This window comes from Phaseolus vulgaris, chromosome 3 (genome assembly GCF_051622355.1).
Source record: "Phaseolus vulgaris cultivar YP4 chromosome 3, ASM5162235v1, whole genome shotgun sequence".
Classification (NCBI taxonomy): domain Eukaryota; kingdom Viridiplantae; phylum Streptophyta; class Magnoliopsida; order Fabales; family Fabaceae; genus Phaseolus; species Phaseolus vulgaris.
In genome coordinates this window covers 4,960,430-4,983,354 of record NC_143500.1, presented here as the reverse complement: position 1 = coordinate 4,983,354, position 22,925 = coordinate 4,960,430, and the positions used below count along the sequence as shown (strand labels likewise).

The window sequence follows — 22,925 nt, the reverse complement described above, 5'->3', positions numbered from 1 at the left end:
AATTATATTTCACCTAATGTAAATCACATGTTTTTACTATAAAATAAATATTTGAACTAAATGACATAAAGTTCTTATATTTATATATATGGGCTCATTTAACTATTTTATTTTAACTAGAATAATTTAAAACAACAATATAATTTTGTGAACTCTTTCTTATTTTCTTATTTATTTTATTTTTCTTAAGAAATGTCAATTAGGTAAAGGAATCACGAGTTAGATAAATTATTTCCTTTGCTAAAATTTAAAAACCAAGTCATCCTAGCATTTTAAAAAAACCAGCACATAATTTGAAAATTAATCAAATTCTATATTTTAAACATAAACAATTTATCTCCTTATTTTAAGAAGCAAATTCTATATGTTTATGAAACAAGTATTTCTTTTATAAACATTTATTTTAAGTTTAAACAGATTATCCTGATTATTTATAAAGGTTATTTCAAATTAAACAACTTAATAAAAAAAGTTATCATTGCATCACATCACATGACTTATGAAAAATGCATAAATTTGTATTTTATAAATGAAAGACATTAATATATAATTTTTTTAAGTATTAATATGTAGATAAATTGCATGACCAAAAATTAAGCCAAACACTCATTATCATTATATACAATAGGGTGAAGTTTTATGCAAGTATTTCATTTAGATGACATTAAAAAATTTATGATTTAAGATAAAAAAAAAGTATTAAACAATCAATATTTATATTGTTTTTCATTTATTAGATATATATTTAAGTTTTTTTAATTTGTGAAAAAGAAAAAAAATGTTTGAATTGTGTATACAAAATCAAAAGTGTTGATTAGAAAAACCCTCCTTCGTAATTTCGTAATTGAAAAAAGAAAAGGGAAAGTTGATTCAACCATGCGTTTAAAATACAAGAATTCAAAGGATTCGTTTTCTCAGAAACTCCTTTGGTCCTTCTCCTCTTCCCAAGCGTTAGGGTTTTCTCAACGCTCACTCGCCATTGCCCATAACTGGCATCTCCGAGATAAAACCACGCGTTTTTGAAACCGCTATTTGATTCTGTTCTAGATTCCACAGAGTATCGCAATCTATTGCTTCTCACTTCCGTTTCAGTTAACCGAAATTTTGAATTATATCGGCATTACTGCGCTACACGGTATGGTGTTTCGTTCCTCTGTCTCTGGATTTTATCTCTAGGGTTTTGTTGACAAATTTTGACTTGCCATTTTCGCAGCAATTTTGTTTATTTATTTTTTTATTTTGACCATAACCCTCTGAACTGAGCTGAGGGGAATTAAATTTTTTTGTTAATTCCGTAGTAATTAGTTCAGAAGTTAATTTTTTGTTTTTGTCAATTTTTTGTTGAAGAATATATACTTTAAATTATGATAGCTTGACTATTTAGTAGTATTTTCTGACAGTTTGATTTTAATTGTATGGCTAGAAATTTTTAGAGGAAAAGAAAATGTCCATGGTTGATGAGCCGCTATATCCCATAGCTGTGCTTATAGATGAACTGAAAAATGATGACATTCAGCTGCGGTTGAACTCGATTAGGAAACTATCTACGATTGCCCGGGCTCTTGGGGAGGAGCGAACGCGTAGGGAGTTGATACCCTTTTTGGGTGAGAATAATGATGATGATGATGAGGTACTTCTTGCAATGGCGGAAGAGTTGGGGGTGTTTGTTCCTTTTGTCGGGGGAGTGGAACATGCTCATGTGTTGCTCCCACCTTTGGAGACGCTTTGCACTGTTGAGGAAACTTGTGTGAGAGATAAAGCTGTGGAATCACTTTGTAGGATTGGATCACAAATGAGGGAAAGTGACTTGGTTGAGTATTTCATTCCTTTGGTGAAGGTCAGATTATACTGTTCCATCGATATGATGCCTTTGTTGTTACTATTTATTGAACTATGTTTGATTGATTGTACTTTGTAGTTCTGTAAGTGAAGTTTTTCCTTGTTTATGCATTATTCCAGTGCCTATTGTTCTGATTATGACATTCATTTACTTTTCTTGGATTTTAATTGTTTCCTGTGAAGTAAACTTGTGAAACCAAAAAGTTGTTGATTAATGTATCCATGTTAGACTGATTGTTAGAATAATAAGAATGTTGCTACAAACCGTTGCCATGGGGTTTTGGGAAGGTTAGACTTATTTGGAGGAGTCTATTGTAGGCTGGCTTACTTTGCACTTGTGTGAGGCTGATTCCACAACTTGAACTTTTGACCAGCTACTTAAATGGCTGCAACTCTAACTGTTGCACCAAAGCTGAGCTTGTGTTAGAATATCTAGGAAGTATCTCATTATATTAATATTGTATCATAGAATATATTTTAGAGTATAATAGATAATCTCTTAAGTTTTTTTTATCATATTATGTATATATATTATATCCTGATTAGTTTCCTTATTTGATTTGACTAGGAGTAGGAGTCTAGTACCAGTATAAATAGGGTTGATTGTGATTTCTCTACCAAAATTCTATTAATTTTCAATGACTTGCCCCATATCTAACTTATATTGCTCTGCTGCTTTTGCCTCAGTATCTAGCACTCTGGTGGTATTAATTGGTTGCATATGTCTTAAAGCATATTCATGAATAATGATGTATTGTATAGTTCTTTTCAACATCCTGTCAATTTTTTGTTTTGTTTCAGAGGTTGGCAGCAGGTGAATGGTTCACTGCTCGAGTGTCTTCATGTGGTCTATTTCACATTGCTTACCCTAGTGCACCGGAAATGTCAAAGACAGAATTGAGATCAATATATAATCTGTTGTGTCAAGATGACATGCCTATGGTTAGAAGATCTGCTGCTTCAAATCTTGGGAAGTTTGCTGCAACTGTTGAATACATTCATTTGAAGGCTGACACTATGTCAATTTTTGAGGATCTCACTAAGGATGGTAATTGAGTACATATTTCTCATTCTTTCGAGATGCCTTAGCCTGTTTTGTAGATTCAATAATATTTTTCCTTGATGCAAGTGGACCTTTTAAATATGTAAAAACTTTAAAATACTGTCAGATCAAGACTCTGTTAGATTGTTGGCTGTGGAGGGTTGTGCTGCACTCGGGAAGCTGCTGGAGCCACAAGATTGTGTTACACATATACTACCGGTTATTGTCAACTTCTCACAGGTGCATTTCTAGGAGTAAAATATACTAGTAATGACATAATTAGTCTTTTTTTTCTTCTGCTATACTCAAAACTATGTGCTTAACCTAGCGATGTTAAGTTTCTAAGATTTATGCTACAAATTTTGTTTTGGATTTTTTGGAATTAAGAATACAAATAAGAAACAATTTTTTAAATAGGATGAAAACAACAATGAATAGGAGAGAAATATCTCTTCCAAGGGTTTCTCCTTCTCAAAGGATTTCTTCGTTCTTAAAGAGCCAATGATATGAGTCTGACCTATTCTTCTTCCCCTATTCATTCTTTTATAATAAGGGCACTAAGGATGCTACAACCACTTTGGCCTCCTCTATTGCCACGACCTCATCTACCATGAGTAGCAACCATGACAGATGATTCAACATAATCATAAATTTTTTGATTAGTGGGAACACAAATTAGTTCTGTTGTGAGGCTTTCCATGGATAGAAGTTATTGACCTGTTAGAATGGGTTCATTGCACGAAGGATTACAACTATGTGGAATTTATCTAGCTTCTTTAATTTTTCTAATGAATTTTGTCAACTGCTTTCATGTGTTTTTCTCTCATATCATGCATAATTTAGCTTAACACACTAACTGCATAAACATTGTCTGGTTTCGTGTGAAATAAATAAGGTGTTCTATCAATCTTTGAATCGAGTTTTTTCTACTAGAGAACTCTCTTCACTTCCAATTCTATGATTCTATTCAATAGGAACTTCTGAGGATTTACATCCTATTTTACTTGTTTCTTTGAGGAGATTAAGTACATATTTACTTTGGAAAATGAAAATTTCATGTTTTTGAATAAGAACCTCTATTATAAGGAAATACTTAAATTTTCCCAGGTCTTTCATTTCAAATTGGTTTGCCAATTTTTCCTTTAATGCCAATTTCTCTGTTTCATATCATGTCATTCACATATACCAATAGTAGTGGAAATTTTTACCTGTAAGGAGTGCTTTATGAATAAAGTATCATCTCCTTGGCTTGCTTGTATCCTAAGGAAACCATTGCTTTCATAAATCTCTCAAACTATTCTTTTGGACATTGCTTAAGTCCATATAAGGCCTTCTTTAGGAGGCATATCTTAATCCTTATTATATGAGTTTCAAACCTTGGAATAATCTGCATGTACACTTCTTTTTCTAATGCTTTGTGAAGAAAGACGTTAATTTTCTAAATTCAATGAAAAAACAGTTCATTCTATTCAATAGCTTTAAGATGTAAACAAAAAGGGAAACATAAATTAAACAATTTTCTCTAAGATTTGTTAAGAATGAATAATACTATAATCACTTATTATAATTCTTAAGTTTTATTACTCTGTTTATATATGTATGTGAGGGTTGGTGGAATGTGTTTCCACCAAACTGAGTCCATTTTTATTTAATTAATGTACCTTTGTTCTGATTTGACCCTAAACAGGATAAGTCATGGCGTGTGCGATACATGGTTGCAAATCAATTATATGAGCTTTGTGAAGCTGTAGGCCCTGAACCTACCAGGTATTGTTTTTTCCGAGTAGTAAACATGATGCATATCTTTCTGTCATATAATTTATTTATATAGTATGCCAATATATTGTATTGTGATCTGTGTTTAATTAGTTTTAGGGCTGTAGTAGTCATGCTGTTGGAGCCTTACATGCTAATGGTTTAAAACCTTAAATGTCAAAACTTGTGATTCCTATACTATTTTTCTCATATTTACTAAGGTCCATATTCAATGTCTTATCATTTTATCTGTTTTATGTTTCTTAAAATTATCTCTTATGACTAATATTTTGTATAGAACGGAATTGGTCCCTTCCTATGTGCGGTTGCTTCGAGACAATGAAGCTGAAGTACGGATTGCAGCTGCCGGGAAAGTGACCAAGTTTTGCAGGATTTTAAATCCAGATCTTTCAATTCAGCATATTCTTCCTTGTGTGAAGGTGTGTCTTTTGTTTTGGTCTTGAAATTCATTATTCTAAAATTTTTATTTACAGGCTAAACTGCTTTGCTACAACTTTTGCAGGAATTGTCATCGGATTCTTCACAGCATGTTCGATCTGCTTTGGCTTCAGTGATAATGGGAATGGCTCCAGTGTTAGGAAAGGTATGCGTATTAAATGTCGTTCTTTACACTTGTTGTGGTCTTAGTTTAGCAAGAATATTCCTATCCATATCGTTCATGCTTAAATATTTGGTTGCAGAAGTTACTAAATTTTTCTTTTGGTACCTAGCTGCAAAAAAGTGAAGTCTACTTTTTTATGTTTCCTTTTTCTTTTGTTTAAAATGAGGGTTAGACATAATTTAGTGCTCTGGGTCATTCTGTATATTTTGCAGTTTCACATGTTGTGGTGCATGGGCCGCTGAACCTTAAACAACTATGTTACTGAAATATCTCTTTTCTAAATATGTAATTTTATCTTTTGCAAGTTTGTTTGGTGATATGAATGGGGTGAACTTTATTTGCATGTGCATTAGTCAACCATAATCATCCTTTAGGAGGCATTTGTTTCAAGCTATATATGTTACAAGAATACTATGACCAAGAGTCTTATTTCTTTTTAAATTTTACAAATATTTGATTATGATTTAATCTCTCAAAATTATAATAATTTGAGGAAAAAGGGGGAGTGGGAATAGAAATTCATGTTCTTATTACATATTAACTTCCAATATTCCCAAGAGAAAACAATATATGTACACCCCCACCATGGGCTTGAAATCTAGCTTAACATGAATATGCTACTTTATGGGAATCAAGAACAGAGTTTAGTGCACTCTATACGTATCCTGGCCAACAACATAGGCCAAGGTGTTATGTAACCTGTGAGAGTTAAAGCCCATGCAATATTATCTATGTTTCATGTTTGGTTTGCGTCGGTATTTTTAATATTTATTTTATGAGCTCTCTGCTGTATATTTTGTACGTGGCTGGTTATTTTGTGGTATCCAACTTCTAATATTTTTTTGAAGACTTTTATGTTGGTTATACTGTGATATGACTTTAATACTTTTAATTCTACTGCTAAGGCTGCGACAATGTTTAACCCTTCTTTCAAAATTTTCAAGAAACTATACTTGATTACCTGTTCTTTTTCTTATTTGCAGGATGCAACAATTGAGCAACTTCTTCCTATTTTCCTTTCCCTTTTGAAGGACGAGTTTCCTGATGTGCGCCTAAATATCATCAGCAAGCTGGATCAAGTGAATCAGGTTTGTAATATATGAGTGATTTATATTTCCAAATTGCTTTATAACTTTTGACAACCTTATTTCCTTTTTGTTTTTTTAACAATGCTGCGATTTCTAGTACAGAGTATATAGTCTTATACCACCTTCTATATAATATACATGCAAAATTAAAGTCATAAAGAAATCTAAATTTGCAATGATATGTTGATCAAATCTTTGTTGCAGGTCATTGGAATTGATTTATTATCTCAATCTTTGTTACCAGCCATTGTTGAGCTTGCTGAGGATAGGCATTGGAGAGTTCGACTTGCAATAATAGAATATATACCCTTATTGGCAAGTCAATTGGGTGTTGGGTTTTTTGATGACAAGCTTGGTGCTCTTTGCATGCAGTGGTTACAGGACAAGGTTTGTGGACTCCATTTGATAGTTTGTGCATACTTTTGGAAACCACATTTTCTACATGACTATGGTCATTAACCTCCTTATTGTTATGGTAGGTTCATTCAATCCGTGAGGCAGCTGCTAACAACTTGAAGCGCCTAGCTGAAGAATTTGGTCCTGAGTGGGCTATGCAACACATAATTCCACAGGTTCATATCTTGGCTTTAGATTATTATTTTAGTATCATACACTATGCCTATATGAATGTGTGTGTAGGGGGGTATGTTTCTGTATCCTCAACTTGACATTCTTATCCTTTTATTGCTTCATACTTTGTGTGGTACATTTCATTGTTTACAATGTGATGAAGTTTTAGAAAATTATGCGAAACCATAGCATGAACTGTGAATGAACAAGGAACAGTTTTATGGCCCATTTGGTTATCCACCAAGATGATTTTGCACTGGTTATTTGGGCACCGATTACATTAATGGTTCAAAACCAATGTTATCAAAATCAAATTTTCTCCTAACTAAACAAACAAGTTTGAGTTGGGTCAGTGTTTAGAATTTTTGGTGCTTCTGTACTGAACCAACGATATACCACTACAGGGTTGGTTTTTGTTGGGTCATCAGGTCACAAAACAGAATAATTTCTTTAGATAGGTTTTAAGTTGAACTAAACTTAGATTTGTGGTTTCTTTCAGTCCAAGCTTTTTTTCGTTCTCTGTCAAAGTCCTTTTTTTTCCAGTTCCACAGTAACTTCATATCTTGTTATAACTGTCCCCTCTCCCTTTCCTAAGGTCTATGATGCTTTTTATGATATTCGCCTTTAATATAATATACCATTTACCTTTTTAGTATATCTACCAAATGTATCTTACAAGTAACGGGTATTGGCATGTATGAAACAGGTTGTGGATATGATTACTAATCCACATTATTTGTACCGAATGACCATACTTCATTCCATCTCTCTGCTTGCTCCTGTTATGGGACCTGAAATCACTTGTTCAAAATTATTGCCTGTTGTTATTACTGCATCTAAAGACAGGTATTCCAGATTTTTAAGCGTGGTTATGGTGTTGGGTAATGTTACTACCACTTTTCTAACTGCTCCCTATTTTATCCTTATAGAGTCCCCAACATTAAGTTCAATGTGGCAAAGGTCTTGGAGTCAATCTTCCCCATAGTGGATCAATCTGTAAGCAGCTAAGCATCTCATACTTCAATTTTATTATGATAATAAACCTTTATTGGGCTTTCTGTCCTCTTATATTCTGTGTTTGTTCTCTTTTTGTTTTTTGCTTTATTCTGTGACATAATTTTCATTTAGGTTGTGGAAAAGTCTATCCGACCTAGTCTGGTTGAGCTCAGTGAGGATCCCGATGTTGATGTAAGATTTTTTTCTAATCAAGCACTTCAGGCTATTGATCATGTCATGATGTCTAGCTAGGCTGCAATCTTTAGCACGCATTAGATTGAAGCCTTCCACCTATCGGAATACTTGTATTCTACTTGGGTTCTTCTCAGCGATAGTTAAGTGGTTTTGTGACCTACATCCTAGTCAATAACGATTGATGTGATTTTGTTCCCTTGTATAATTATGTTGATTGTATCTTTACTAGGTTCTTTTTGTTTTTTTGTCTTCATAGAGATTGAATTGCTGTCTTGTGACTGCTAAAATAGGATATTCAAATGTTAAGGACTCTATATAGGGTAAGAGTGATTAAATCTTAGCTTGTACAAGTGCAACTGTATTTTCCTTTTGTTAATTATGTATTTTCGCAAAGAGCAGTAATGGTTCATTGTCCTTAACCCCACCGTGTTTTCTAATGTCATACAACGAATGAAAATGCTTTGTAACACAATTTTATCTCCTATTGGCCAACCCAAAATAGCTCTTTTGTGGATCATAACCCTTTATTTATTTCTGCAGTTATTTTTACTCAAATCGTACCAAACTTTGGGGTTATTTAGAGTTCAAACTGTTCTTTTAACACAGACTAGCACTAAATATAAAGGTAACGTCATGAAGTTTGAAAATATGGCTATTTTGTATGTGAAAAGAAATTTCCTGATTCAGAATGTTCAACTAGTAGCATAAAGACTAAGAAAGTTTATTGGTTTTAGTTTTAATTATAACCAGTACTTTAATTTATGTATTATGTAACATATATACTTAAACTGGTGAATGTGAAGTTTCTTGTATCAGATAAAAATGTCCCTAAATGTCAAATTATTTGATGCTTTATTTAGATGGATAAATTGTTATTGTTTGATTTTAACAAAAAGGTTATAAAGGTGTAAATTGATTCCAAACTGATAGAATATACAGTATCGAAATTTGATGTTAAATGAAGCCTTTCATATTGATAAAAAATTATGATTTCACATATTTACAAATTAAAGATCCAAATGAAACAAAACTTTAGACAAATATAGAGGAAAAGATTATTGGGGACAAAGCTGAGGATGGAAGAATAAGGTCATTAAAATATTAAGATTATTAAAATCTGCTTTAATGTCTCAAATCAAACCAACAAATATAGGGGAAATTCAGACGATGATTAGATTGTGGTTATATTTCTCTTATATAAAATAACACCTGAAAAAATTGCATATAATTAAAATTTATTTATTTAAGTAAAATTCATTTAGAAATTAAACTTAAGATAGTTTTTAAGAAGTAAATATTTTTGTACTGACGACAAACATCAACTTGTTATTACTTAAAGATGTAAAAAAAGTTATAGAGATAGTACAAAATTATTTAATTCATTTTTAATTAGTTAAGAATGTAAAATCTTTACTTTTCAAAACTAAAAATCTTCATGAATTTAATAAAATAAAGATATAGAATTTCATATCATTTAATAGGACTTGTTTGGTTTATCCAAACCTTCCTGGAATTTATAAATGTTTCATCTAAAAATAAAATTTAATAATGTTTTTTATTATTATAATATTTTTTTTCAGTTGCGTGAGTTAATATATTTCTTTTTATCATAATAAAGTTGTCGTAAGAATGTAGGTATAAAAAACAAATAATACGTGTTAATTCTTTTACGAAATTAACTAATTATATATACACAATAAATGGTAAGTATCATTATAATAATATCATGTTTAAATTAAATTTAAAATAATGGAATAAATTGAAAATAATTATGAGAAAATAAAACAAGCTATTAAACCTAAGAATACATATAAGTTAAGATTATCAACCAAATGAATAGTTAGTCTTCAATTCTAACATATTTTAGACCTTAATTTCTACAAGATACATTAAGACAGTTTTCTTGCACCTTCATAGATTTTTTTTACGCTTAATATAAAAGTTTTCATTTTATCCTTATAAATTATTTATTCTTTTTTAAATTATACCATTCAAAAATCATTTTCTCTTTAGAAAAATATTTTTATATTCCACTTAAATTTATTTTTTATTTTCAGTACCAGAATTGTGTGATCCAGAAATCATTTTTAAAGAATTTTTTTTAAAAATTATTTAATTTAAAACTAAAAAAATACTATATTTAAATATATATTTTTTATCCGTAAAACTTAAGTAGATGCAACAAATGCACTTATATATAACCTTTTAACTCCTTATTAATTGTTCTACAATAAACTAATTACAAGAGTAATGTTAAATTTTAATTTTATTTTTTTTAATTCATTGTTTATTGTGTGAATTTTTTTTTAGAATTGATAGACAAAAATAATATTAAAGCCTTGAAAACTTTGAAGTTTATAAGTATTCAAGACTAAGTAAGTAAGATACTTTCAATTCATTATGTATGATATTTTATTCAAAAAATTTAATTCTTAATTACGGAGTCTTAATTTTCATGTATTATGTTTTGTTAAGTACTTAACAAACATTTTTTATTTTTAGTTGAACCTAGTAAGTTGTAAAGTTTTTGTATGGTAACTGTGAATAGTGTATGAATATAATTGCTTTTATTCCACTTTGATTATTAAAAAAAGTTACACTATATTTTTCGCACTATTAGTGATTAGAAATAATCTTACACAACTTCTAAACACATTATTACTTAAATTAATAACATGTTAATCCATGATTAAACAACAGTGTAAAAAATATACATACATTTCAATCAAATTCTTTAAACAATTACAAAGATTATCAGAAACAATCGAAATATAGCATAAGTTTGACCTTTTAAATGCTAATTAATTAGTTATGCTACGTGAGTGGTGATCCACCACCAATTTGATACTCTTCTTTAGCCACTTCGTAAAGCACAAACATGAATATTATATTATACATGTGGTTACCATAGCTACAAGTATGGTTTATGTTTATATTTGAAGATGAATAACCATTACATTGTGCCATTATAAAGTAATCTCCAAATTCCTTCTGAATGTTCATACATTTAATTTGGCTCTTGTGTTAAATGAGTGCAACCAAAAAATTCAAAAGCACTTAATGCAGAAGAGCTTATTCAAATATTTAAAATGGCTTATTCTTCTAATTTGGACACTATTTGAAATGAATTTTGTACAGTCCTGCTTTCTTGGACTCAAAACAAACATTGTCAATAAACAAATGAGTATTATTTATATGGTTTGTGTGATTCTTTCATCTATATATATGAGTCTCAGTTCCAACTTTTTTTAAGCTCCCAAGTTAAATTTTTCATATATGTTTATGAAGAACACACCCCTTTTTAGAGACTTGGATCAATCTTTTAAAATTAACTATGGAGGCACAGTTTGATGATGATACTTTCTATGCTGAGATTAGGAGGCAGATTCTGCAATTGACATCAGAAGATGAAGATTTATTAGTTGGAAAACCTTTCAACAAAGCTGGTGTTGCTGGTTCAACAAGGCTAGCATATAACAACACACCACCACTTGCAAACCACTTTTGCTCATGGGAAGCTCAAAGCTCTGGTTCACCTGATTTGCCTGTGAATTTGTGGAAGAGTGGAAGAGGTACTGGGGTGTTCATTCCTCAAGTTGTGACTGGTAAAAAGGATCAGAGACCAGGTACATATTCCTTGTCTATTTCAGTCTTTCAACTTGTTTTTAGTCCAACCCTCTAGAAAAATAGTTAATTTTAGCTCATGTTTGTGCTTTTTTTGAAAATTTCCAGGAACAATTAATGGCAGAAAGCAAATATATAAACCAGTGGCAAATAAGTATTGAAGAAACTACCCTTTCTAAGTTTGTGTATAGTGAAAACAGAAGATTCAACCTTGTTCATCATAACTCGGCCTATCTGAATAACTTGTAGCATTGTCAATCAAGTGCAGAGATGGGGTAGCAGGTGCAAAATATTTATTTTACTTCTCAAATATTAATCAGTTTGAGACATCTATGTACAGAATTTATCAGAATCCACTTAGGATATGACAGATATTTGTGAAGTCATTTTTGCACCTTTCCACACAATTTGTAGTTATGTCATAGAATGAATGATAAATAAAACTTAAATATATTGTTTAAATCTCCCCAGCAAGTTCTCCATTCAAATTGTATGTTATTTTCAGCATAAAAAATAGTGTTGGTTAACAATATTCTTATAGTTAAAGCAAGATATAAAAGAACATTTAACATTATTTAATCAGAACTAGTGGTCAATAAAAATGTCTACCTGTTCAAAAGAAAAAGAAAGGCAAAATACTGAGGTTTATCTTCCGAATATCACGTTACCATGTTTCTATGCTTTGTTCAAAGCAAGTTCATGCTTTTATGCTATAGTACCATTGTTGCTAAAAGGGTAAGGTTGATATTGATATGCATTTACACCAGTCTCAGCTTTTAGATGCAACACTTGCACAATAATGGCCACATGAACATGCTACTAATATACAGAACATCCAAGCTGATAAAACTTGTAAAAAAGCTGTTATAATGGCATCAATTTATCATAAAAGAAAATTAGATTAGTAGCTACAATTAACAAGGTTTCTTCACAGTATAGTCGATTTATTGTCAACACTATATTTGAAGGTGGCAGCAATTCATGACTTTGTTCCTATTTAGAACAGAAGTGGCCATTTAGTTTGTAGCCAACATAAGAAGTACTGCAGAAGGATGCACTAGAGCAAGCTGATAGAAACTAATGTAAGTCCCTATTCTCTAGGGCGTGCCAACCATAATGAACTAAGTGCTCTTAGTCTTGAAATGAAATCATTTTGGACAAGGAGTGCTCGGGCAGTTTGTCGTGTCGTCAAAATTTGTTGCAACCGTTGAAGAGTATGTTGCTTCAAGAGATCAGCCTAAGAACATAAAACATACTCAGAACACTATTTGTATAAACTCATGAATCTGATCTTGATGGTGGTGGTGGTGAATGTTTTTTTAATAGAAGGAAAGGAGAGAAGAATTTCAATTAAACATGTATTGTGATATGTAGCACATCCTAAGACTTCTTTCTCCCATTTTCCTCCTCCAAGTACTAAGCAAGCACACCCCAAGGATTAGAAAGATATTTGAGCAAGCTAAAAAACTGTCCTCATTAACTTCCCTAAATACCATAGAAAGAAAACAAGGAATAGGTTCTCTGAATTTTCATATAACCTTGGCATGGTTGATATTGTTAAGCATTAAACTCAAAGCTGTCATCACTTTAATTTTGAAATTTGAATAGTCAATAATTATTAGCTTTAATGATAGTTTTGAATGTCATTTATACTATGATTTTAAATGTAATGTATAGTATAACTTTTATGAGAGAGAATGTAGAATTTGAGAAGTCTATTTTGAGACTATTGAGAGAGATTGTATTCTCATTTGAAAAGCAAAAGCGAAATAAGTTATATTATCTGTTCACATATTTGTATCTATCTTTCTCTTCATAAGATTTAAATAGATGGAGCCTTATTAAAACTAGTGAATCATTATGAAACAAGATACAAAGCTTCCACATGAGATAATCCATTCACAAAAGAAGTAATAAAAGAAAATAGAAGTCCATTTAGTATCTTAAAAATTACTAAAAAAACAATATTTTTCATTTAGTAAAAAGTAGAAGGATTAGTAGGAAAAAATTCTAAGAGGGATTTGAACTCTGATCAAATTTAGCTCCACAAAGTTAGTGTCTCATACCTGATGAAGGAGACCCTCCAGTTCACCAAGCTTGCCCATTGCAAGAGCCATTTGGCCCATGTAATCAGCAACATTTCCACAACCAGTGGGTCCTAGGGAGGTGGAGGAAAGTGTTTCTACAAGATATTGCTGCAATGCTTCCATGCCTTGATTTAAAGCATCCTCAGACTGGAGAGAAGATTTTTGCAAAGTACAAATGCCGAACAACTGTTGCTCTGTCAATGGCTCAAGGTGGTTCATGATGATCTGAATCCCAAAAGACAACAAATGGAACTGAAAAAAAAAGTATTTCTACACAAGTGAGCACAAATGAAACGAAAGTGCTAAATTGGTGAATCACCTTGAGTAGTTCAGATGAACGGAATCCACCAAGCCACATAAAACGTCTTTCTACTGGACTTTTCCACATTCCATAAAGTATGTGAAATATATCAGCCTTTGCTCCTATTCTCTTTAACCTAAATAAGTCATTATAATGTTCCATGACACCTTCAACAAGGATATGTAACTCATCATCACTCATTTGAGAATTTATAGCCAATCTTAGATCATTGAGCAGACGTTGGTGTTCATCCACCCAGTGAGCATAGTCCATGTCAAATGCTAAGGCACCTACATATTCAATAAATATCATCAATCACATTCCTCCTATGATAAAGTAAATTTCAACATATTGCACTTTAATATATCACACAGCATGCACCATATGAACCTCAACTCATTGGCACAGTCATGAAATCTTGTGTTAATAAATAGAAGCAATCTTTGATAATTTAGCCATAAAAAAACGATAACTTCAATACACTATTTATTCATCTGCAAGTATTTGTGTGCAATAAACTACTACAAAACAATGCAATCTATTAAGATCCATCTTGTGTTTCTCCACTTTGGATTACAAACACTGTCAAACAACAATTATCCACGAATGGTTACAAGAGCTAACAGGTTAGTAGTTGTAAGAGAACCAAGAACTTTGCCAGACATTCAGTCCAAAAAATTACTTTGTTAGCTGAAGTTAATTTATCGCATCGACATATCTTTCAAGAAATCTAAGAAATTGAAATTTTGTGAGCAGTGATGCCTACAATCAAGTAGATTATAATCTATACACCATTTGTCTACTAAACTTAAATTTCAAGAAAATGCAAGAAAACCAATATAAGCATTATGTTTTGGCTACTGCAGGAAATAATTGTCAAGAAATGTTTCTTTGTAGGTACCATTTCCAACAGCCAAACGACCCTGATCCCCTTCAGCCGCAATACATATACCCTGCAATGAAACAAACTAACTTAGAAAATCAAATTATCTACAACAAACATCAACCAGATATCTATAACTTCTTACACCTGCTGACGTGCTTGTTGAAGTTCTTGCTCTAATTGAACAAGCTTGACTCGGCTGTTCTCCAATTGCTGTACATATGCCTATTTAAAACCAAAACCAAAATCTTGAACCCAACTAAATGGAAACTTGCATCTTCCTATTTGTGCACTTATCTTACACAATTCTATCATAGTATTGCAAAATTTGCAAATTTATAAAAACTACTCATTGAAAAGACCTCTTCATCAATCATATAGATAAAATAAATAAAAAGGGGTGTCAATTAACTTAACAAAAGGATCTCAATTATAGTTTTCTACATGTCAAGGTATATAATGTGAGCAATCCAATTTAAAGCTTTGAAGCAATTACCTTTTTCCTTAACCGACTCTTCTTTGCAGCCTCCCGATTCTGAGCCAGTCTACGAAGGGTCTAGAAAAATGGCATCCAAATATATAAAGCATTAGTAAGGAAACACAGCTCAGTAGCTACAAATTGTACCAAGTTGTAATCAAACACAAAACCTTCTGATCTTCAGGTTTGACCTTTGTCTTATCCTTGGAGTGCATAACCATACGCGAACCATTCTTAACTCTATTGCACTAACACATGGTCAACAAACACTATAAGACATCATCAAGATTCAGTTATTCATCTAAAACATAAAACTGGTATAGAAAGATACTTCTATTAATCTGCTTAATAGGCTCACACATGTACACAAGCACACTTGCTCTAATTCATGGAAAGCAAGAATTTCTTGTTTAGGGTTTAGGGTTTAGTGCACAAGCACTTGATCCAACATGTATATAAACAAACCTTATCTTTTCAACTCAATTGATGATTAGACCAAAAGAAAATTCTGCAGACACAATTACTCTGTTCCAGTATAGCTGTAGAAGTATTAACCATGCTTTGGTGTTGAAAACATCACTAGTTTTGAATTTTGAATATAGTCCCGATAAAATATTGCAATCATGCTTAATCCCAAAAAATTACAAAATCTCATGCTTCTAGTCCTTAATCGGGGGATATTTTTAGTCTCTAGCGAGGACTAACACTACATCCTTGCTCTGTAGGAACTAGAAATGAATGAAATCTTGATAGAACTAAAACCAAAATCCCTACTATTTTCAAGGATAATAAAGTTAAACCAAGTATGGACAAAGTTCTCACTTAAAATAATTTAAAATTATTGTCCTAAGCCCCCTTCAACCCAACCAAAAGAAAATGCAAATCAAGTAGTCAAATAGAGTTATATGCCAAAAAAAAATCATTGCATGGTTGAGAAAGAGACTATTTACTTACTTGGATTCTATCATCAGTGTCAATATCTGTGGAAGTATCATCAGTATGCTGGCTATTATCCGCTATGCCTGAATCAGCCCAATTGTCAACATGACCATTCCCCAAAGGCAAGGTTGGCATAACTACTCCTTTGTGGTACATCAGTTGAAGCCCTGTATCCATGCACCCTCCCCCACTTGAACCAATCTCCGAAGACCCAACATTCTACACAAAAATTTCCAACCCAAATTTCAATCACATATGACCCTCACAGAATAAAGCCCATCTACAATCTTCCAACAACAAAGAGAAAAGGTAAGAAGAAGAAAAACCACCGTGCTCAATGTCCCATATTGCATGTTACTGCCACCAACAACATTGTTTGACTTCACACTGTACATTGAACCTGCAGAAGAATACAAAATCGAAATCACACACACACAAAAGACGCGTGTCATGTAATGGTAACCATATAATCACATGATAATCTTACCTCACTTAAATTTACAGTTAACATGTGTTAAGAAGCAACTACTTTTTCTTTTAAAAAAAGACTTTTTATTTCGAAGACTAAAGTTATAGAAAACAACACTAAGCCAAATTCATTTCGTTCACACGGTGCAACCAAATACAGTGAGAGAGGGTTACTTGAGCCTAAATCAACCCCATCTTCTTGATGAAAAACGGCAGAGGAATGGTGAAGGTCCCCAAGATCACACAACCCGGTGGTTGGGTTCCGGTTGGCGTCATTTCCCCTGTTTCAAAACAGAGACGCTCTGTTTCATCAGCACAAACACAAACTTGCCAACACCAAAACGGCACAACTTTGTTGCACACAAAGAGATATACAAAGAAGAACAATAAAGGGATATAAGCAAACAAAAGGGTGACAAAAGGTACTACACACCGAAGCAAAAACGAAGAGTGGCAGTAGAGTTGTGAACTTGGTTGTGCTGTCTTGAAGCCTTGCATATTTTTCATCAAACTAGGGACCGACCAGACCAAAAATGTTGTTTTGTTTCTCTCGTCACGCAAACATCATCATCAGAATATGTTGTTGTGTTCAGATAGCAGAAAATTGTTATGGGAAGAAGAAGAAGAAGAAGATTGTGTGAGAAGTGAGAAAATGTTTGTCTCTATAAGAAGAGGAGTATGCAAGTACCTTTGTTTTATTATATATTTTAACTTGTTATATGGTATAGTTTTTTATTATTTGAGGTTGTAGTAGTAGTAGTAGTAGGGTGTTTATTCTTCATTATTATTGCTATCTGACTTGGGATTTTATTTTTTCAATGCTTCTCTCTGAGACACAGTTTCACACTGTTCAATGACCATCTCAATCTCTTCCCCATTAGACGTCTCCTTCGTGCTTTTTATTCCTAGTCCTATATAGTTCCTACCTACGTGACATTGTGCTGTGATGTGCTGTGCTGTGTAATTCATGTAATAAAGGTGTGTGATTCTTCCTAAGAAGAAGTTTGGCCACTCACAAAGAGGCATTAAAATTTAGAAACGTAAAAGAAGAGTGGTTAAAGCTACTATACACACTCACCAAAACAGTGATTTTGTTAAAAAAAAGAGAGAATAACAGTGAACAGTGATGTGTGCATTCGTATCTGAAAGTGGCCAGATTCGAATTGTAACTTGCATTGTTTACTCCAATGCAGCTTATAACAAGAGTAAAAGCTTGAACTTGAAATTAAAAACTGTAAACTTTTCATCCAAAAGTAAAAACATAAAATTCATTGACACTAATGTTATGTGTATCTCTGCCTACTTTCTCTCTTTTTTTACACCAGCATATTCTTAATTAGTCGCATTTGAGTTCAAACTTTTTCATAGTTTTACATAAAATGAAGCTTGTGTGCAAGATAAGGTGCTATGTAGTGAAGTTGGAATGGATTGTTAACACAACACACCAAATTCTCATTTCACATCCTCTTTTTTGTCCATGGATAATTTTATTTTCCTTGTGATTCACCAACATGATTCACTCTAGTAATATTATATATAAAGAATTGAAAGTCAAGAAGACACTTGCGGAAATAGAAATTAATAAAAGAAAAGATTGTAATAATAAAAGTATAAGTATTAGTAAAGTTGTTTGTAATAAAACTCATTTTCATTTAAAAGGTTAATATATGGTAGTTAGAATTGAGATTTACTTAAGGGGGAAACATAAATATGAATAGTAAATAGGGAGATTGTAATATGGATAGTAAGATCCTATAAATTTTATAAAAGATTATATAGACAACTAAAATTATTATATCTCACTTAAAAAATCATAATTGAACCTTATAATATTTTATAATGTATAAAATAGTACATAATTAGATTTAAACATTGCATCCATATGATAAGATTAACTCTACTAGTTACAAGACATTGAAAAAATAATAATCTATTTAAATCAAATAATCTTGGAAGTTAAATTCATATTTAACTTCATCCTCCTCCTCCTCCTTTACTTACACTTGAACTAAGTTTTCATCCAAATCCAATGCTTCATTATACTCATGCTCATCTTCCATAATTCCTTCTTCATCAGATGAACACTCATGAATATTAAGTTGAGTTGGTTTTCTTGTTTGCTTCTTTTTGGCTAATTTTGAATTAGTCATAACAAAAATAACATTATTCATTATGCTTTGTTTTAGACTATTTCTTCTCTTTGTGAACCTAAACAAATGCAAAGACAAATATGATAAGGAAGTATTGGATTAGTAAACTACTAATTTTATTTTAGAGATATATTTTAATATTAACTTACCATCTCAAAGGAATTCTAACTATGTTCACATTCAGAAGAGCTACATGTCAAGCTCAATACATGAATGAAATTTTTTTGGAGTTCTGGATACTCATCACCATAAGTCTCCTACAAATTTGTTAGAGTCTGTAAATTCATTGACCTAGTAGCCAAAGGACATCCACAATTTTTTGCTCATTTTTTGAAATCGTCAATTTGAATTTCAATGAGAGTTTGTTCATCCTCATCCTCCATTATCCTAGTTATGCATTCCATTAGACCTAATTTCACTTCTAAATTTGCTTTAAATCTGAGACGATAATGCATTTGAGGGTTAAGAAAATAACACGCAACATGCAAAGGCCTAGAGAGTTGTTTGTCCCACTTTCATCAATGATGTTTCAAAAAGGTAAATAACTAACCAAAATATATTAAAAGAGTTAGTTTTTTGTTTGAATTTCAGAATCATTATCCTAATAAACAAATACATAGACACTTAGCTAACCAAAATAAAAACATTGAAAGCCTTATGTATCTTCTCTTTAGCTTACTCTATTTCTTCATAAATGAAAACCATGGTTGGATTTGATCTGAATCAACTAATCAAAGCATTTCAATTAGAGGCAATGCACCCTTCAAACAAGTTATGATATTCTTCAAAAAAATCCTTATCTAAAACCACATCTTCAACTATTTTAGCATTATTTGTTTTAACAAACCTACTAGACTTCCATTCATTACTCGTAAACATTCTAATAAAAGCTTCCTTATTTTCATGAAGTCACCCTAATGTCAAGTATGTAGCAAAACGAGTAATACCTGACCTTACAAAATCTCTTTCTTTTGTGAAATGTTGTAGTTAAGAAATTACAGGAGATCTTGAATAGATAAAGGCAATAATTTTTTATACCTTTTGGAATTGTCTCCTCATGAATTGAGAGATATTTTTCTCATAATCCTCCAACACTAAGTCAACACAATGTGCAACACAAGGTGTCCAAAATAGTTTTTTCCTCTTTACCATCAACATTTGACCAATAACTTTGTAGTTTGTTGCATTATCAGTCACAACTTGAATCACATTGTCTTCTCCGACCTCTTCAACAATGTTATCCATCATCTAAAATTTTTTATTAGCTATTTTAGATATAAAAGATGCATCTATGGAATTTAGAAATACAGTTCCCTTTGGGTTGTTTACCAAGAAGTTTATTATTTCTCTTCTTTGCTTATGAGTCCAACCATTAGTCATAATCGTACATCTCATTTTCTTCCATCATCCCTAGGTGCTTGCAAAGCAAGTGATGTATTTTCAACTTCCTCCTTCAAATAGTTGACTCTAATCTCATGATAGGATGGAAGTTTAAATCCAAGGTTATGCCTTGAAACCAAATCAAACATAACCGTGAATTCTTCACTTTTTGCCACATTAAAAGGTATAACGTTGTTATATAAGAACCTAGTAATTGCTTGACATACTTCCTCTCCCAGACCTTTCTTAAACATGTTGTTGAAGGTAGCATGATAGAGATACTAAGTTTTTAAGTTGTTTTTAGAAGATATTATAAATTTCTTTCCTAAACTACTTATCCTCCCTAAATTGATGGTCAAACGGAAGAGGTTGATAGAAATTTATCTTAACTACCTCACTGTATGTTTTTTAAGTGAGAAAATTTCCTCCCACATGTGAAGCTTGCTTATAATAAAATCATACACTCCATAACTTCTTACTCACTCATTTGAAATTATTTGAGTTTAATCCTCTAACCCTCTTGATTTATCACCTCTTCCTACTAAGGAAGTTGTGATGTGTAGTGATGGATCTAAGAAATAAAGGTTAGTGAAGGATCTTCACATACGAGTTTTCAAGGAAATAGAGAAGAAGATAGCTCAATGGTTTTCAATGTCTTTCTTGAAATAAAATATACTAAGTTTTCTCTAAATTTTGTAATATAGAGCACAACTTAGGCTAATTTTTAGAAGACACATATTGATTATATTCAATATCTAATATTATTCTTGTACAAACTAATTTGGAGGTTTAGGGATTTGGAAATGTAAAACAAAAATTGAAAACATAACTAATTAGTAGAAACCAAATTCAAGAAGATGAAGAAATCAATCCAAAGATTCAAGAACCAAATAATTCCTCTTATCACAATTCTCTAAAGATTTAGATCCAAGTTTGAACAATTAATCGATTTAGTTAATCAATTAAAAAATTATACGAATTAAATCAAAGTATCATTCAATATAATCCATATCTAATCATCAAATCAAGATTCAATTGATTCCTAATTTGATTTTTAAAATCAGAAATGCAAATTGTAATTACAAAGAGCAAACTTGAAATTAGAGAAGAGAAGAACAAGCTCAGAGTGTTCAACAATCGGTACAAAACTTAATTCATCTTGTTTGGTCTTCATTCTGTAAATTGATCATCAAAGATTACTTCTCCATGGATGAAGAATAGAAGACAAAATTGAGAGAACAAGAGGAAGAGTCAAAAAAGAAAATGGAGAGAAAACATAAAAAAAGAGATAAAGATTGGAGCTTATCTTTATTGTAGTAGATTTTTTTACTTATGAAGCTTCAATGAAGATTGGAGGTGTTAGCTAAAAGGAACAAATAACACAAATATGTTGAATAAAGTGTGTTAGACGGTCTAGGAGATGGAAGACAGTCTAGTATAAGATATCTTTGTAATAGATTTTCTTGGGTCTAAGTTTTGTTTCATTTTAGGTCCATCCATTTGTGTTTTCATAATCTTATGAATAGAAAACTATAGACATACTTATGCACTTAGATACGTTTATTTACTTACGTTTAATGCAATTCAGTTTTGTCTAGTTCTTCTACTTTCTCCTCTTCTACTTTTCTTTATCGCTTTCAATTATGCAACTTTATATTTGGAAGATAATTGAATTTTGGAAATGGGTAAAAATGAATACAAATCGTGTTAGATGATACACTATTAAGTTGTTTTCTTCTTTGAAATCATTTTAGAATTTTGTTCTCGATTGAGAATTTTTTTTCTTTAAATGTAAAAACCGACTAGTTCTGTATTTTCTTCATTAAACAAGTAATCCAAATTTGGATTTCTTGCATTAGAGGTTGAAGATGACTTGACCACGATTTCTACTTGATTTTCTTGAACAAAATTTTCTTCTCTTTACTTCAATTCTTTTAAATTTCTACATTTACAATTTTGTACTTACATTCCAATTACAATTTCAATTCAATCATAATCTATTTCTAGTTTTTACATTTCTAAGTGATTATTAAGAAATCCAAATCCAAAAAACCATATGTCTATTTTGAAGCCTTGTAAATGTAGAATCCAATGCAATTAGAATATGCAAAAAATAATATCTACAAAAAAAAGTTATGTCCAAAACAATGAGCAAAGGTGAGATGAGTTAAAAATATAAAATTAAAGCAAATATGTACAATGAACTAAATTTATTACTATTAAAAGGAAATAAGTTAAAATTGGAAATAATGCATATGGAAAGTGTTGTCATTGTATAATAGAAAATATGTTGCATCACTCAATATGTAAAGTCAACAAGTAATGGAAGAAAAGAAGTCATTGTTCAACCAAGAGATTGGGTATGAGTTCATTTAAGAAATGATAAATTTCTTAATAAGAGAAAGTCTAAACTATGGGATAGGGGAGATGATTCTTTCCAAATCATACAATGGAAAAAGGACAACGAATATAAATTAAATTTTCCTAATTATTATAATGTGGGTCATA

General features: G+C 31.4%; 3 protein-coding genes across 5 annotated transcripts; 2 read left to right on the top strand and 1 right to left on the bottom strand.

Moving 5' to 3' along the window:
• Positions 1-793: 793 nt before the first annotated feature.
• LOC137806262 (uncharacterized) lies at positions 794-8,526 on the top strand. Of its 2 annotated transcripts, none has more exons than XM_068606268.1 (13): positions 794-1,135; positions 1,424-1,837; positions 2,641-2,887; positions 3,009-3,121; positions 4,569-4,648; positions 4,935-5,076; positions 5,160-5,240; positions 6,242-6,346; positions 6,551-6,733; positions 6,826-6,918; positions 7,623-7,762; positions 7,846-7,912; positions 8,045-8,526. In XM_068606268.1, exons 2-13 carry the CDS (start codon positions 1,445-1,447, stop codon positions 8,162-8,164), a joined length of 1,764 nt encoding a protein of 587 aa, XP_068462369.1. In that variant the 5' UTR covers positions 794-1,135; positions 1,424-1,444; the 3' UTR covers positions 8,165-8,526. The 2 variants fall into 2 exon arrangements, with proteins under 2 accessions (XP_068462369.1, XP_068462370.1); XM_068606269.1 differs by having other exon boundaries at positions 843-1,135; positions 1,434-1,837.
• Positions 8,527-11,067: 2,541 nt separating this feature from the next.
• Positions 11,068-12,192, top strand: LOC137806261 (uncharacterized). The gene is made up of 2 exons (XM_068606267.1): positions 11,068-11,733; positions 11,840-12,192. Exons 1-2 carry the CDS (start codon positions 11,442-11,444, stop codon positions 11,890-11,892), a joined length of 345 nt encoding a protein of 114 aa, XP_068462368.1. The 5' UTR covers positions 11,068-11,441; the 3' UTR covers positions 11,893-12,192.
• Positions 12,193-12,505: 313 nt separating this feature from the next.
• LOC137806259 (transcription factor TGA2.2) lies at positions 12,506-17,563 on the bottom strand. 2 transcript variants are annotated; one of them, XM_068606265.2, is made up of 11 exons: positions 17,321-17,563; positions 17,062-17,168; positions 16,749-16,819; positions 16,435-16,638; positions 15,651-15,728; positions 15,499-15,558; positions 15,150-15,227; positions 15,021-15,072; positions 14,138-14,409; positions 13,798-14,043; positions 12,506-12,968 (listed from the first exon to the last, which is right to left on the bottom strand). In XM_068606265.2, the coding sequence occupies exons 1-11, from the start codon at positions 17,392-17,394 to the stop codon at positions 12,822-12,824; spliced, it is 1,389 nt and encodes a 462-aa protein (XP_068462366.1). In that variant the 5' UTR covers positions 17,395-17,563; the 3' UTR covers positions 12,506-12,821. The 2 variants fall into 2 exon arrangements, with proteins under 2 accessions (XP_068462366.1, XP_068462367.1); XM_068606266.2 differs by lacking the exon at positions 15,150-15,227 and having other exon boundaries at positions 17,321-17,542.
• Positions 17,564-22,925: the final 5,362 nt, after the last annotated feature.

Excerpts from the sequence above, each read along its gene's own strand:
- LOC137806262 (XM_068606268.1), top strand. The coding sequence starts at position 1,445 with ATGTCCATGGTTGATGAGCCGCTATATCCCATAGCTGTGCTTATAGAT. Across the intron at positions 3,122-4,568 it reads TTATTGTCAACTTCTCACAG|GATAAGTCATGGCGTGTGCG; the intron begins GTGCATTTCTAG and ends GACCCTAAACAG. Across the intron at positions 5,241-6,241 it reads TGGCTCCAGTGTTAGGAAAG|GATGCAACAATTGAGCAACT; the intron begins GTATGCGTATTA and ends TCTTATTTGCAG.
- LOC137806261 (XM_068606267.1), top strand. The coding sequence starts at position 11,442 with ATGGAGGCACAGTTTGATGATGATACTTTCTATGCTGAGATTAGGAGG. Across the intron at positions 11,734-11,839 it reads TAAAAAGGATCAGAGACCAG|GAACAATTAATGGCAGAAAG; the intron begins GTACATATTCCT and ends GAAAATTTCCAG.
- LOC137806259 (XM_068606265.2), bottom strand. The coding sequence starts at position 17,394 with ATGAAAAATATGCAAGGCTTCAAGACAGCACAACCAAGTTCACAACTC. Across the intron at positions 17,169-17,320 it reads CACTCTTCGTTTTTGCTTCG|GGGAAATGACGCCAACCGGA; the intron begins GTGTGTAGTACC and ends GTTTTGAAACAG. Across the intron at positions 15,729-16,434 it reads ACACTGATGATAGAATCCAA|TGCAATAGAGTTAAGAATGG; the intron begins GTAAGTAAATAG and ends ACCATGTGTTAG.